We start from the raw sequence: 14,323 nt of genomic DNA, 5'->3' as shown, positions 1-14,323 counted from the left end.
GAATATTCCCAAAGCCAAGACACATCAACTGTGCAGTGCAATACAAAAGCAAGTGCTTATTGGGAACCTCGTATTGTTCTTGACTTTAAAAGTTTATAGAAGAGTGTGTTGTTGTACATAGTGTATTGTTATCATAATGTGTTTGACTTTAAAAGTTTATAGAAGAGTGTGTTGTTGTACATAGTGTATTGTTATCATATTGTGTTTGACTTTAAAAGTTTATAGAAGAGTGTGTTGTTGTACATAGTGTATTTTTATCATATTGTGTTTGACTTACTTATCATTTATAAATATTCAAAGGAATCATTACTTTTGACCTGTATCATTTTTTAATGATTATACATTATACCTGATATTATCGGCAGATTGATTTTGTTGAGGACTTTAATGTTCTACAATGAGAATGGCTCGGAAAATGTGTAACTACCATAATAGGTTGAAATGGAAGAGGAATAGAAAACTGTCAAATGTCAAAACAACAGTCTGACAATTCAATGAATGCTAACATGAGAATAGAATTCAGTTATTATACATACTGTATGTGTAGATGTTGATGCAAAGCAATGCGATATTTACACATTTTGATCACATGCCATTCATAAAGGTTGATTGACATACCCATTATCTTAGTTTAGTTTTTTATTCACTTAGTTGTTGTGGTTTTTTTTTGTTTTTTTGTTTTTTTAATTTATGGGGGCAGATCAGATAAGATTCTTCTTCTTTCTGCTCCCTTTTCATTCACAATTTAAGAACATTTGTATTTGTATTGGATTGTTTTTTTTTTTTGTTTTTTTTTAATGAAATAAAGAATAAATGAAAAAGGTTCTCCCGGTATGGCCACCCCAGTCTGGCTCTGTGTCCCATCTTGGCCACCCCAGTAAAAATGTCCTGGATACGCCACTGCCTCGGGCCCCCCGGACCCTCCAACATAAAGACTCCATTTCCCAGGGTGCACCGCGCCTCTTGCGTTAGCCACATTACTGTCGCTGGAACGCGCTGTCTCGGTCGGCCCGCACTCTCAACGGAAAATGTAAGTACACAAACAATAGTATTTCATACGCACAACACGGGATTCACTTTGGAGCCTCAGATTTGTGTGTAGATGTCATTTGTTTGCTGAAATGTAAAGCGTGAGGATGGCCAGGCTCGTAGCTCGGCTCGGGACTGCTGCAGTCGCTCATTATCTGTTGTTTTGTTACAGCGACGGATCACATTCACCTCTACGGTGCTATGCTGCACATGTTAGCTCGTGTGTGTTGGTGTTTTAAACCTACGTGACTGGGTTTGTTCCCTGTGTCCAGCTGGGGTTTCGGGTGTTGTATTTAGTGTTTCTGAGTGAGGGGAATAGCCCAGTAGCCGTTAGCCCTGGCCCTGGAGCTGGATCCGTGACTGCAGCTGATACACCATGTTTATCTACCTGCTGGTCACAACACACGGTTAATATCTCTTTATTCACTTCTGGATTGATAGTGAAGCTGTCGTGGGGTTGAATTCCTCACAAACGATAGGTCTACAGTAGTGGACCCATCTTCAGTCATTGCAATAGATATATTACCAATTCTAACTCTAATAATTTTTCTTGGCATTATTGAGATATATTGTTTTATAGTGTATTATTATGTTATGAGATCTCATGGGATGTTATATTATAGTATTATTATATTGTTATATATTATACAGGACTGTCTCAGAAAAGAATATTGTGATTTTCTGTAATGCAATTACAAAAACAAAAATATCATACATTCTGGATTCATTACAAATCAACTGAAATATTGCAAGCCTTTTATTATTTTAATATTGCTGATCATGGCTTACAGATTAAGAAAACTCAAATATCCTATCTCAAAAAATTAGAATATTCTGGGAATCTTAATCTTAAACTGTAAGCCATAATCAGCAATATTAAAATAATAAAAGGCTTGCAATATTTCAGTTGATTTGTAATGTAATGTAATGTTTGTAATGAATCCAGAATGTATGACATTTTTGTTTTTTTAATTGCATTACAGAAAATAAAGAACTTGATCACAATATTCTAATTTTCTTAGACAGTCCTGTAGTATGGTGATATCATTTTGTTATATGTTATAATATTCTAAAAATTATTATGTTATTTTAAGATATTATTATATGCTATTATAGTATTACATATATTACTTTATATTATATCGTGCTATATTATATCACACTACATAATAAATAGATATTTATCATGTAGTGTGATATAATATAGCACGAGAATTATATATTTATTTATTGTTCAAATTAATATTCTTGATTTATTTATTTACTTTCATTATATTATTTACACACACGCACAAACCTAGATACATATCATTGTAACTCGATGTTGTCTTTGGTTGTTGTTTGTACTGTATGGTAATTAAAAAAACATATAATATACATCTATATATCTACATTTATTAATAAATGTACATATCTAAAAAAAAAAACAACAAATTGATCTACAGTAGTGAACCTTTTTTATATAATATAATTAATTTGTTAGAGCAATCTGTGTTTTGTTTATTGGCACAGGTAGATATTGATACACATGAATTAAATTAAGTATATCGATATTAAAGAAAGTTTAAAGTTTGTATCTATTATTGATTTAAATTTAAATTTTTCCCTCATTGGAAACATATGGAAATTTGTCCTAAACAACGCGACGTGGTTAATTGCTTCCACCCCCCACTTTCTGTTTCTGTCACCAGCACATGGAGACGCAGCTGCTGCAGCCTCTGATATTGAATTTACTACAACATATTGGGTACAGCAAGGCTGGGCAATACCCCCTTAAAATAAAATCTGATATTTTATTGGTAATTAGTATACCGGTAATTCTTTTTTTAACACCACATAGGAGTTTCGATTTTAAATTTATTTTTCCTTTTTAAAAATGCATACATGGATGGAATTCCTTGTAATAGTCAAGTCATTAAAGTTTAATTTACTCAAAATGAATAATAATCATATAAATGAGCAATAAATTATAATAATAAGCAATATAATCCTTGGGGTTGGTTGTATTAAGGCTTTTTGACTGTTAATGAGCGCTATTTTAGTGATGTGAAACACCTCCTATATCTGTATGTCTTTGTATCAGGTCTTCTTGGCAGGAAAATTGTGCTGCTGTCCTAGACAGTGATTGGCCGACACTGGCGGCCGTGAACACAAGTCACTTCCAGGTGTGGATTTGTCTGCACCTGAAGAGAACTGTGAAGGGAGATGAAACAGATCCACAGAAGCTGCTAGAAGTAGTGGCTGTGCCATGTTATAATTATGCAGATTGAAATAAAAACTGATTTAAATTTTTTCAAACATTACCACAATCTATACATTCGCACAACTTGATGAAATCAATTAATTGCCCAGCCCTAGTGTGTATAACACCTACAGTACTGCTTGTTTTATTTACGTTGAGCCTATGAAAACATAAAATATATGTGCCAGGTTTGAATGGGGGTGTATTAGAGAATGATTTAATGATGAACAATCCAGTACTGTAGATATAAATTAAAATATTGTTGTCTAGTTTTTATTAAAGGAACAGATCTTTTGTCATGTAACTGTCTAGTTGAAAGCAGAAATAAAATGGTGAGATATTTTAGTTTCTTATGGCTTGATATGATGTGCCTGCTACGGAACCGAATCTGAGTCCTTTATATTGGTGACTATTGAATCGTCATTAGTTGAATTGATTTGATATTATAAGGTGCTATATCTTGGCTGCTATGTAAATACACCAAAATGGAGAAAGCGGCATGGAGCATGTGCATCTGTGTGCAGCCGCTGAACACAAGATTAATTCACTGGTGGATCTATGTTGCATATATTTTTCTGTAGCTGAATTAATTGGCTCAGTAGCTTCTGCAGCACAATTACAAGCCTTTAATCCCCCATTGTTGTTGTATTCGCATCTAGCCCCTGCTAAGGCTGGATTACTGGCAGAACTATGAAACAGTTTTCATAAAAGTTGCATTTTGGTTTGTTTTCTTTTGAAAACACAAAGGTGGCATTATGAGTTATTTATTTTTAACTCATCAACCTGTTTTGGCTTTTTTGTTTTTGCTTTTAGGACTGTTAAAACCCTGGTCATGTGTGTGGATAAACAACAGATTTGACAATATTTATTCTCGTGTTTGTGGGGCCTAACACTTGGAGCTATGATAATCTGGTGTAACTGTCTGCCTGTTACCTCCTTCTCCTTCACTCCTCCGGCTGGTGACTTGTACTGCCTCTCCCTCTTCTCAGGCCTCATGTCTTGAGCTCTGTCTTCATCTCTCTCCAGTGTTTTTCCTAGAAAGAAGTAGGGATGGGCGGTATGGACTAAAAAATGTATCGTGATAATTTCTGGCATTTATCCCGATAACGATAAAAATGACGATAGAAAATATACCAATTCAACTCCACCTTTTTAACTATAAATCTATCACCGCATTCAGTCTTTGGAGCCCCCAAATCATTGCTCTAAAAGAATACTAAATGCTGCTTAACTACACCAATTAAATTGAATTGATAAAAACCAATTAAATTAGTACACCTGTACTGCAAAACTGTAATGACTCAAATGAAACAAATTTGAAATGTAAGAACAGATTCAACATTTATTCAAACTGTATGGCTTAAACAGTGGGATAACGTAAGCAAAATAAGCAAAAGTACCTTGTCCTTCAAGTTTTCTTAGCTTATAAAATCACAAAGTAGAAAAAAATACAACCTGATAAATAAAGAAACAGGACAAATAAATAAAAGTTCACTGAAAATAAAACCCTATCAGTGATGACCTCTTCTAATATAAATAAAATGTGCAAATTAACCTGTGGTTGGAACATGCCACAAATTAGATACTATTGCAATTTTTTTCGTAATAGTCAAACGTTAAATCAAAATGTAACAACCACTTCCTTCTGTTTTTGCAGACTCTGCACATAATAGATGATGTTTGCTCCTCGTCTCTCTTTTTAAATCCAAACCAGTTCCACATAACGGAGCTGGAGCCTCGTTTAACAACGAGCTCCTTCCGCCATGTTTGTTACACAAAAACTTCATCAACAGGAATTTATCGTTTTTACCGCGAGATGACAAATTCTTACCGTAGGGAATTTTTTTGACGGTATATCGTGAACGGTAAAATATCACCCATTCCTAGAAAGAAGGCAATTAAATGTTGAAGAAAGCCTGACTAAATCTCTAGATGCGATGACATTGTAGGGTATCTGTTTTTAACCTGTTGTTTTACACTAACAGATGTATCTGGTTTATGTTGATCTCTGTTACATTTATCATTTGAGTATACCATAGACTGTATAAGAAGAGCTGGACAACTCCCTGTGACGTCATACAAAGAGCACTTTTGAAGTCTCCTTTTCCTCGTACTCTATAGCGCCATATTGCAAATGGGTGGAAAGAAGAGGTCTGGGAAGCCGTCCAGGACTGGACCGAGCTCATATGGCAATTAGACAATAGTTAGCCATTTTAACTTGGCTGGCTTAGTTTATGCTAACCTGTGATGGAAATGGAGATTATTGGCATATTTATTCTTATCAAATCTGTCCAAAAGTCCTCATTTGAGGTGTTGCTACTGAAAGCATATCCAAATGGAGCCGTGCCAGAGCTGAAACGAGCATAACATAAGGAGAGCTCCGCTAGGACCTGCGGCCACTTGGCTCGCCGCAAGCAGGGATTAGACCCGTTGTAGTCGGCTAAGCATGTCTGCCTGACTGGAAGGAACACTAACGTCACAACACTGGAGCTAACTCATGGTCATGGAGCGGCTCATGGACATGGACAGACATAGTTAAGCTTTTCTGGAGGATGGTTATTATATGAAACACAAAAACACATTAATTGTGCTCTATGAGCTCCACCCATCAATCAGAAGTGCTGGCGTCTGATCTATTTATAGAACAGGGCTGTGTGAGGAGACACAGGCTGCCGTCTCCCTGCCTCTGCTTGAATCCATGATTTCAAACCCTCTAACGAACCTTTGCTGTTGGAAAACAAGAAGAGTTGTCGTAAAAAATGTCTCTGGCTCTGAGCAGCACAGATCTTTGTTGAACACGAAGGAGGGAGCTGACTGGGGAGATCGGAAAGAAACCTCTAGACAACCATGTTGAAGGTGAAAACTCGAAGACCATCTCCATCTTCCTGTTCCTGTGACTACAGTTGGACATTTAATTCAGAGGTTTATGGTCCATGGGGCTGGAGCCAACCTCCCTGAAGGAAGATTACTGATAGTTTGAAAGGACAGAGGATAGAAACGGTTATTCAGGAGCTCAGAACGACTTCCAAAGAGGTTCAAGGTGAACTCCGAGGTCTGATCGCACCATCAGTTGCTGCTTGAGCCAAACTGGAGGACTTTCCTGTTGAAAGCCAATCATAAAAAAGCGAGACTGGGATTCCCAGGAAGTCCCGTCAGCTTAATGACAAGAAGACTGCAGCTGCAGCTGGGAGCCTCGGTTCTGTTGTGGAGCTGCTTTGCTGCATCTGGTACCGGGGGTCTTGAATCTCTGCAGGTACAATGAGGTCTCAAGACTTTAGTTGAAGGTCCATCATGAGTGCTGTTCAGTATTTGTTTTTAAATTATCTTGTGGAGCCACAATTCAACAGCAACGCCTTACTTGATTTTGTGTTGATTATTATTGCTTATCATTTTTGTCAGTTTCAAGTTATTCCGGACCGTTGTCACTTTCTTTAATGGGAGGAAACCACCAATCGTGTCTCGCGTTTCCATTACCCCAAGATTTGTGCGGAACCTAAATATCACAAAGAAAAACCTGTAATGCCTCCTACTCAAAAGAAAAACTCCCAAATATCACACAAACCTTTTTACGCTTTCACCAGTCAGTTTTTTAGGCATGTAGATAATCCAGTGTAACACAAAAGTGTAATGGAAATACGTTTTGCACATTTCCACATCTCTGGCAGCACAGGAAATGATATAGTCGGTCAATCTAAAGCCATCAAAATCTAGTGTCCAGCTGTTTTTGGCCTCATTAATATGGTGTATTTGTGCTATAACGCTACCTAATCATTAGTCATTACTGCATTACACAAGGGCTTTGCCTCTGAGTAACCATTTTAATGATCATCCGCTGCTTCTTCTGTTTTACTTTCACAACGGCAGCAATAGCAGTCATTTGTCAAAGACTAAAGAGGTTTCTGTCCATCTTTTTCAAAGTTGAGATCTTCTTTTTCACTGTTTTGAGGATGGGTCTCGCAGGATGAGATGCGGAGAGAGAAGTAGGAGAGTTACGCCCATGAAAACAAAAACGCTGTCCTCCTGCAGCGCCACCTTTTACTGCAAATTCAGATTTTCACTTTTCTTTTGCAGTCGTGGAAACACGACTTGTGTGTCGATTCTGGCCAGATTAGTGCTGGCTCCACTGTTTGAAACCTTATTGCAACAGTTGACATCTCGAAGTGCCATAGGGTCAGACCCTGAACCCCACGTTTCCCATGATGCATTCATCTTCATGTCAATATAGAGGGGAAAAAAGTGGAGTCTAGGAAAGAACTGACTGACTGGGTTGTGGTGTATAAGTGCTTCAGGTCATTAACGAGATTTAAACAATACATGAGCAAGTTGTACTATAAATACTATTAATGTACCATTTTACACAGGAGTTACAAAGTGAGTTTCATGGTGGGAAAATACATATCATCATCATTAATTTGCAACCAAAAAGCTCAGATTTTCACCGTGAATGTTTCTCTTGTGTTTTTGGACTCTCTCTTCCAGTGTTGCAGTCATGACTCAGACAGTTCAGACCAACGGGGTTCAGCCCCTCAGTAAGACCTGGGAGCTGAGTCTGTATGAACTACAGCGAACACCACAGGTGAGCCACGTCCTTCACCTCAATCACTTTCATTGCTTTTGTGATGGATTTGTTTGCACTTTCACTTTCAATTCCTTTTTAGGCCTCAATTGATTTTTCTTCACCAAAAATGATATTATGCCATTTGACAAAATATAAAAAGGGGTGATTTGTGTGTGATACCAAGAGTATATGAGCCGTCACCTGCTGCCCCTCATAGTTCTTGTTGTAATTTCTCCACCAAGGCAAGAGCCAAGGTGGAGGTATGTAATTATGGTCATTTGTTTTCTTTTTGGCCTCAATAAACCTCATTACAATCAACAAACAGCAGTAGGCTTAACTGAAAATGCACCTTTTGTTGTTTTTTTTAACCCCTCCTCTGCCAGATATTTGTTATATGCAAAACGGCTGCTGTTTTGATGTTGTAAATGCTCTAGGCCTGCAAAAGGCACTCTTTTGTTTGCATACCATAGCACATGGATACATTTGTTTACAATAACCTACATCTGGATCTGTCACAGGAGGCAATAACGGATGGCTTGGAGATAGCAGTGTCCCCCAGATCCTTGCACAGCGAGCTCATGTGTCCCATTTGTCTGGATATGTTGAAGAACACGATGACGACCAAAGAATGTCTGCACCGCTTCTGTGCTGATTGTATCATCACCGCGTTAAGATCCGGGTGAGTTTTCACGTAAACAAGAAGCCATAAAATAGCTTCCCAGCCCTCGAGCTGTGTTTAGGTTTACGTTAGTCCAGTGCTGTGACACCAGCCGAGTGTGTGATGCGGATGAAACGGTAACTTAACTTCTACTTTCTCCATCGCATGAGTTTAAACTAGATTGAGAAGAAAGTGCCTCATGTCTTGTGTGGACTAAAGGGAACAAGAAAACGTTCAAAACTCTGCATAAGGATCATTTTAGCCCAGACTTCAAAGAATGTTAAGAAAGCTTCCTACTTTTTTTTTCTTAAATACCTTACCTAGATTATTAACATTTGTTTCCATTTATTCTTTTACAAAAAGCGAGCCATATAATTCGTAGGCATGCAGTACATTTACTCTGAGATGCATGAACTCGTCCTGGTCAGCACATCTGGGCTTCATGGCCTCCAGTATCTTGCTCTGACACCACCGACCTTCTGCTTTTACGGGTGACTGCCATGTTTGTTCCTCCCTCCTGTCTTCCAGTAACAAAGAGTGTCCCACCTGTCGTAAGAAGCTCGTGTCAAAGAGGTCACTGCGTCCAGACCCGAATTTTGACGCTCTAATTAGTAAGTAAACAGTGTCCTGTTGATGGTGTCATGTGTTGTTTTTATCTCTCTGCTCATGAGATCTAAGCAGTATAGATAATCATTCATTCTCTGCTCTCACTCTACTCACACATTTTCCCTGAAAATGATTGCTGCTGTTCCTAGAAACCCTAGGAATGTGAGTGAAACTGCTCAGCAGACACTTCCATGGCTCATTGTTTCTGAATTACTCGTTATAAATGGACTTAACATACGTACTTGTACCCGAGCAACTAGGTAGAAAAACTTGTGTTTTAACTCTCTTTAGTGAGAGTTGAAATAACACCTTTTAAAAGTTTTTATGGAAATGTCACTGACCTAGTGTCTGAGTGGAAGCATCATTTTACACAGTCAGGCCAAGAGGAGTAGTAAACTACTGCCCAGAGTGATGGTATTTATTCCCATTTGACTTGGGAGCTGCAGAGAATGTGTGCATGTTGCACCTGAGACTTATGCACTTATTACACCCTTTCAGGTAAGATTTATCCCAGCCGTGACGAGTATGAGGCCCACCAGGAGAGAGTCTTGGCCCGAATAAGCAAACACAACAATCAGCAAGCGCTGTCCCACAGCATAGAGGAGGGGCTGAAGATACAGGCGATGACCAGGTGAGTACAGATGCACGATCATAACAGATCAACCTCCGTTGGAGGAGGAATCACCTTCTGTTTGCTCTCTCAGACTGCAGCGTGGCAAGAGACACACGGTGGAGAATGGCAGTGGAGCTGAAGATAACGGCGACTCCTCCCACTGTAGCAACGCCTCCGTCCACAGTAACCAGGTAGGTCGTGGTGCGGAGCAAATCACACACACATTGTACACACATGCATCATGTAAAAATCATCCTCTGATGTGTTTCCCAGGAGGCGGGCCCGAGCATCAAACGCACCAAGATGAGCGACGACAGTGGTTTGGACATGGACAATGCTGCTGAGAACGGGGGCGGGGACTCTGTGATTGATGGAGGTGCCAGTGAAATCGAACTGGTGTTTCGGCCACATCCCACCCTGATGGAGAAGGACGACGGTCACAACAGGTAGTTGCACCGTGTGCTATGTTGTAACCATAGACTGTAGGGAGTCCTGGATGACCAATGGGTGGAGCTTCAAAAGTAGTTCTGAAGAGTGCTCTCCCCCTTCTACAGAGCACTTTATATTCATTCTGATTAGGCCTTAAAAGATTCCTCGAATAATTCGATTACAAAAAATGGTCGAGGAATTTTCTCTGCCTCGAGGAATCGTTTAATTTTGCAGCTCAAAGCAGGTATTTCACCCGGACTACATTTAATGCGGCACAGCGCGCTGACGCCGCGCACGTAAAGGAAGAAGAAAGAGGCGGTTTGATTTTTGTAACATTTCATGCTCAGGCAGTCTGCAATGGCCCAGATGGAGACACATGTAGCTCAGTGCTTAACTTTTATTTTCAATCCACGCTATATTCTTCTGGTCCGTTCTCCTATATGTTCCCCCTCTAACCCGGTACATACACAGGTTCCTCTAAACATCTGTTCCCGCTACAGTTTTAACTAAAAGAAAAGGCAGAAAATGTCAGAAAAATAAAAACGTAATAAAGCTAACTGGGTAGTTTTCAATTTTAGCTCTGTAGTCATTCATGGATAAAACAAGTAGCGCTGGTGCCTAATGTGCTCCAATACAGCAGGTCTCATAATTGTATTTTGAACACTGCCAAAACTAAAAATCTTATACTTTAACTTAAAACTTAACTAGAACTTAAAATTAGCTTGACACAAATGAAAGTTCAATTGAAACATGTGGGAAAAACACCTAACCTTTTAAGTTATGTGTGTTATCAGGTGTAATGGCATTTTTAGGTTAGAAATAAGAGCATTTCTTGGTAAGATCCTTAGTTTTTTGAGTGAAGGCAGTGAATTTGGTCAACTGGTGTAAGTTCAGGGTTTTTAAATGCACAGCCATGAACCTACTGTATTATATAATTTAGTCTTAATGATGTCAATTAACATCTAACATCTTATGTATATTTATAATTACTCTTTAACTAAACAAAATTATGTTTTATCCGATTACTCGATTAATCGATGGAATTTTCAGTAGAATACGGTACTCGATTACTAAAATATTCGATAGCTGCAGCCCTAATTCTGATCAAATCTGTCCAAAACATCCTCATTTCAAATATCGCTGACATGAATTCAGCGCTGCCCGAGCTGCGACGATGACCCGCCGGCCTGCTCCTCACAGGCTAGTGGCGATGCTCTGCAGGTCACAGCCCAAGTATGTGCAGACTCCTCGCTTCAGCTCTGGCAGCGCTTGTGCTGGATATCATTGACTTGTGCACGTACAGTGGATCGTGAATAGGTAAAGTCGACCACAGCTTGGACAGCTGGGGTCATAAAAACCGCAGCTGTCTCGAAACTGAGCTGCTGCAGTTGGTGCACGAACATCTGATAAGCACGCATTTTAATTTCTGTGTATTTTCTCCTCTCGACCGTCATTGCAGCGTGGAGTTTGTTCCCCGCTATATTAAAACATCTGGAAACGCTACAGTGGATCACCTCTCAAAATACCTGGCTGTCCGACTGGCTCTGGAGGAGCTGAGAAGAAACGCCGAGGCCAGTCCTGTTAACGTGGAAGCAGCGTCAGAGAAACAGTACACCATCTACATACCAACCGCTGCCAACCAGTTCACTGTGAGTACACGTGCACAGAGAACGGCATCCCCTGCTCGCACAGTCCTGGAGACAAATGGATACCTTAGTGACAATAACTTGTCAGAATTTGATCTCAGAAGTTATAAACAAAAAGGAAAGTGCTTGTGCATCTGTTGTTCTGATAAATATGCAGAAATAAAAATGACCACTTACAATTTAATAACTTTATACAGTAGTCTCTTAATGTAAATATGAATTTTTAGATGACCGAGAGAACATTTGGACGGTGGGAATATCGTTTTCTGGACTATTATTTGGTCCACCGGTTTCACCACTGAGCTGTATTTTGCAGCAGTCAGGGGAAAAAACATCCTTTTTACTAGAAAATAAGGGAATTGGCGGGTGGACAAAGTAAACACCAGCCAACTGTTTTAGAATCAGAATCATGTTTATTTGGTCGAGTCAGGTCAAACAAGACATGGAATTTGACTGTTTTTTGCTCACTCTACAGTAAATAGGCAATAGGCAAATGACAGCTCTTAACATATATACAATTTTTTTTTTTTTTTTAAAAAAGAAAAAAAAAGGGAAATGTGCAGCAGTATGAGGTAGACATGGTTATTGAAAGGTGCATTGTTACAGCATATGATTGTGGTTATTATTATTATTATTATTGCACAGTGATTGATTACTATGAGTGATGAGAGTTGATCAGAGCAACAGCTTGGGGGAAGAAACTGTCTCTGAGTCTGGAGGTTTTGGCGTCCAGTGCTCTGTAGCGCCGTCCAGAGAGGAGGAGTTCAAACAGACTGTGTCCCGGGTGGTAGGGGTCTGCAGAGATGCTATTATTCTTCTGAAGGGCAAAATCGGGGAACTTCCCTTCAGATTTAGTAGAATAACAGTCTTTAATGAGCTACATTTGATACATTTTAATACATCTTAACTTGATATATATTTTTTCTATAATAGCAGAAGCTCCCATAAATTAATTAGGCACGTAATCACCGCAGATGCTGTTGAGGTTAATTGTGTTTGATGCTGGGTCAGATGTTTATGTTTATGTTTATGTTTACCACCAGGCTAGTCTTCCTGGGGTCCTATTTAAAAAGTACAATATAAACAACAATACACAATAACATACACTTCCAGTTACAAAACATACACAGATCCAATTGCAATTAAGAAAAGGGGAAAAGGAAAAGAATAAATCACAGTTCCCAAAATGATAACATAACACTAACTCTCCAATCTAAAAGATGACTTAACATGTTTTTTGAATGATTTCTTGTTTGGAATGCTCCTAATATTTAAAGGAAGAGTGTTTCATGATGAAATTGCTCTATATACAACAGTGTTTTTCATTGAATTAGTTCTTGGTCTTGGTAATGTAAGTTGACGCTGAGTTGAAGCTCTGGTACTGTAATGATGAACATCTGCACTATAACTAATCTGATTTTAGAAGGCAGTGGGATGCCTGCTATGAATAATGTTTTGAATAAATAATAAACTGGTAGATAACCTATGATTCACCTTCAGCCAACTGAGACAAGAATGCATTCGGTCAACACTAGATCTATAAGAACAGTTAAGAGTAATTCTAGCTGCCCTATTTTGAGCCGTTAGGCGATGCTGAAGCTGCTGACCTTTGTTCCCAGGTCCTGAACGGGTCCTTCTCCCTGGAGCTGGTCAGTGAAAAGTACTGGAAGGTCAACAAGCCCATGGAGCTGTATTTTGCCCCGACCAAAGAACACAAGTAAACACACAGAAGAACATGCGTCTTCACAGATACTCATCAGCTGGACGTAAACAGATGGACACCTGTGCAAACAGAGAAGAGGAGGGAGATGTGTGTCTGACGGAGATCAAGGAGCTGGAGCGAAACTACAGAAGGACTTCTTCAGAACGGGGGTGGGGGGGGGGGGACTGTTTTATATTCTTTATATCGTCCTCTGTGTCTCTCTTTGTCTCAGTAGACAGTAGCAGATCAGACTGGGCCTGTGACGGCGACTTTCTCCAGGCCTCATTTTTAGTTTAAATTAACTGTTTTCCAGTTGAAAATGTTCTGGTTGATTGGCTCTCCACCAGGGATCCTTTATGTTGTGTTGACAGTTTGATTTGTTTTGTTGTTTTCTAAAGAACATATGAGCATTGTCCAAAATTTGGGATATAAATGTTAAAATGTGACACAAAGACGATATTGAAGTGCTACGGTGAGCACCCGGTGCCCCAACATAGACATATTGTATGTTTCTGTGCTTTCCATCTGTACATGCCCATGTGTAATAATGCATCTGAACTGTATGAAGGTACACATTTTGACTTTTAAGACAGGATATGCAGTGTTTTATAAAAGTCATGATTTGCATTGTTGATTTCCATGCACCCATCTGGATGTGTCGTTCTTCCACCACATGATTAGTGCAGTGAGAGTCGGAGAGATGGGTCTCCGGGGATCTATCGGTCTCCGGTGATCTATCCTCCGCGGTCTGAATGTTTCAACTTTCATGGGGAGTTTCGGGGTGTGAGTTGGGCCGATCCACGCTGAAGACCTCGACGTGTCGGACGTCTCGAGGTGCGT

General features: G+C 39.3%; 1 protein-coding gene across 1 annotated transcript; it reads left to right on the top strand.

Moving 5' to 3' along the window:
- Positions 1 to 967: 967 nt before the first annotated feature.
- Positions 968 to 14,117, top strand: rnf2 (ring finger protein 2). The gene is made up of 9 exons (XM_061732712.1): positions 968 to 1,030; positions 7,751 to 7,847; positions 8,348 to 8,508; positions 9,016 to 9,098; positions 9,592 to 9,724; positions 9,798 to 9,897; positions 9,980 to 10,152; positions 11,595 to 11,784; positions 13,401 to 14,117. The coding sequence occupies exons 2-9, from the start codon at positions 7,761 to 7,763 to the stop codon at positions 13,500 to 13,502; spliced, it is 1,029 nt and encodes a 342-aa protein (XP_061588696.1). The 5' UTR covers positions 968 to 1,030; positions 7,751 to 7,760; the 3' UTR covers positions 13,503 to 14,117.
- Positions 14,118 to 14,323: the final 206 nt, after the last annotated feature.

Source organism: Cololabis saira, chromosome 10 (genome assembly GCF_033807715.1).
Source record: "Cololabis saira isolate AMF1-May2022 chromosome 10, fColSai1.1, whole genome shotgun sequence".
NCBI classification, from domain to species: Eukaryota; Metazoa; Chordata; class Actinopteri; order Beloniformes; family Belonidae; genus Cololabis; species Cololabis saira.
Note: the sequence above shows the minus strand (reverse complement) of the source record. Positions and strands in the feature narration are given on the sequence as shown.

Coding starts and splice junctions, on each gene's coding strand:
- rnf2 (XM_061732712.1), top strand. CDS start 7,761: ATGACTCAGACAGTTCAGACCAACGGGGTTCAGCCCCTCAGTAAGACC. Junction 9,725..9,797: donor AAGATACAGGCGATGACCAG/GTGAGTACAGAT, acceptor TTGCTCTCTCAG/ACTGCAGCGTGGCAAGAGAC. Junction 11,785..13,400: donor CCGCTGCCAACCAGTTCACT/GTGAGTACACGT, acceptor CTTTGTTCCCAG/GTCCTGAACGGGTCCTTCTC.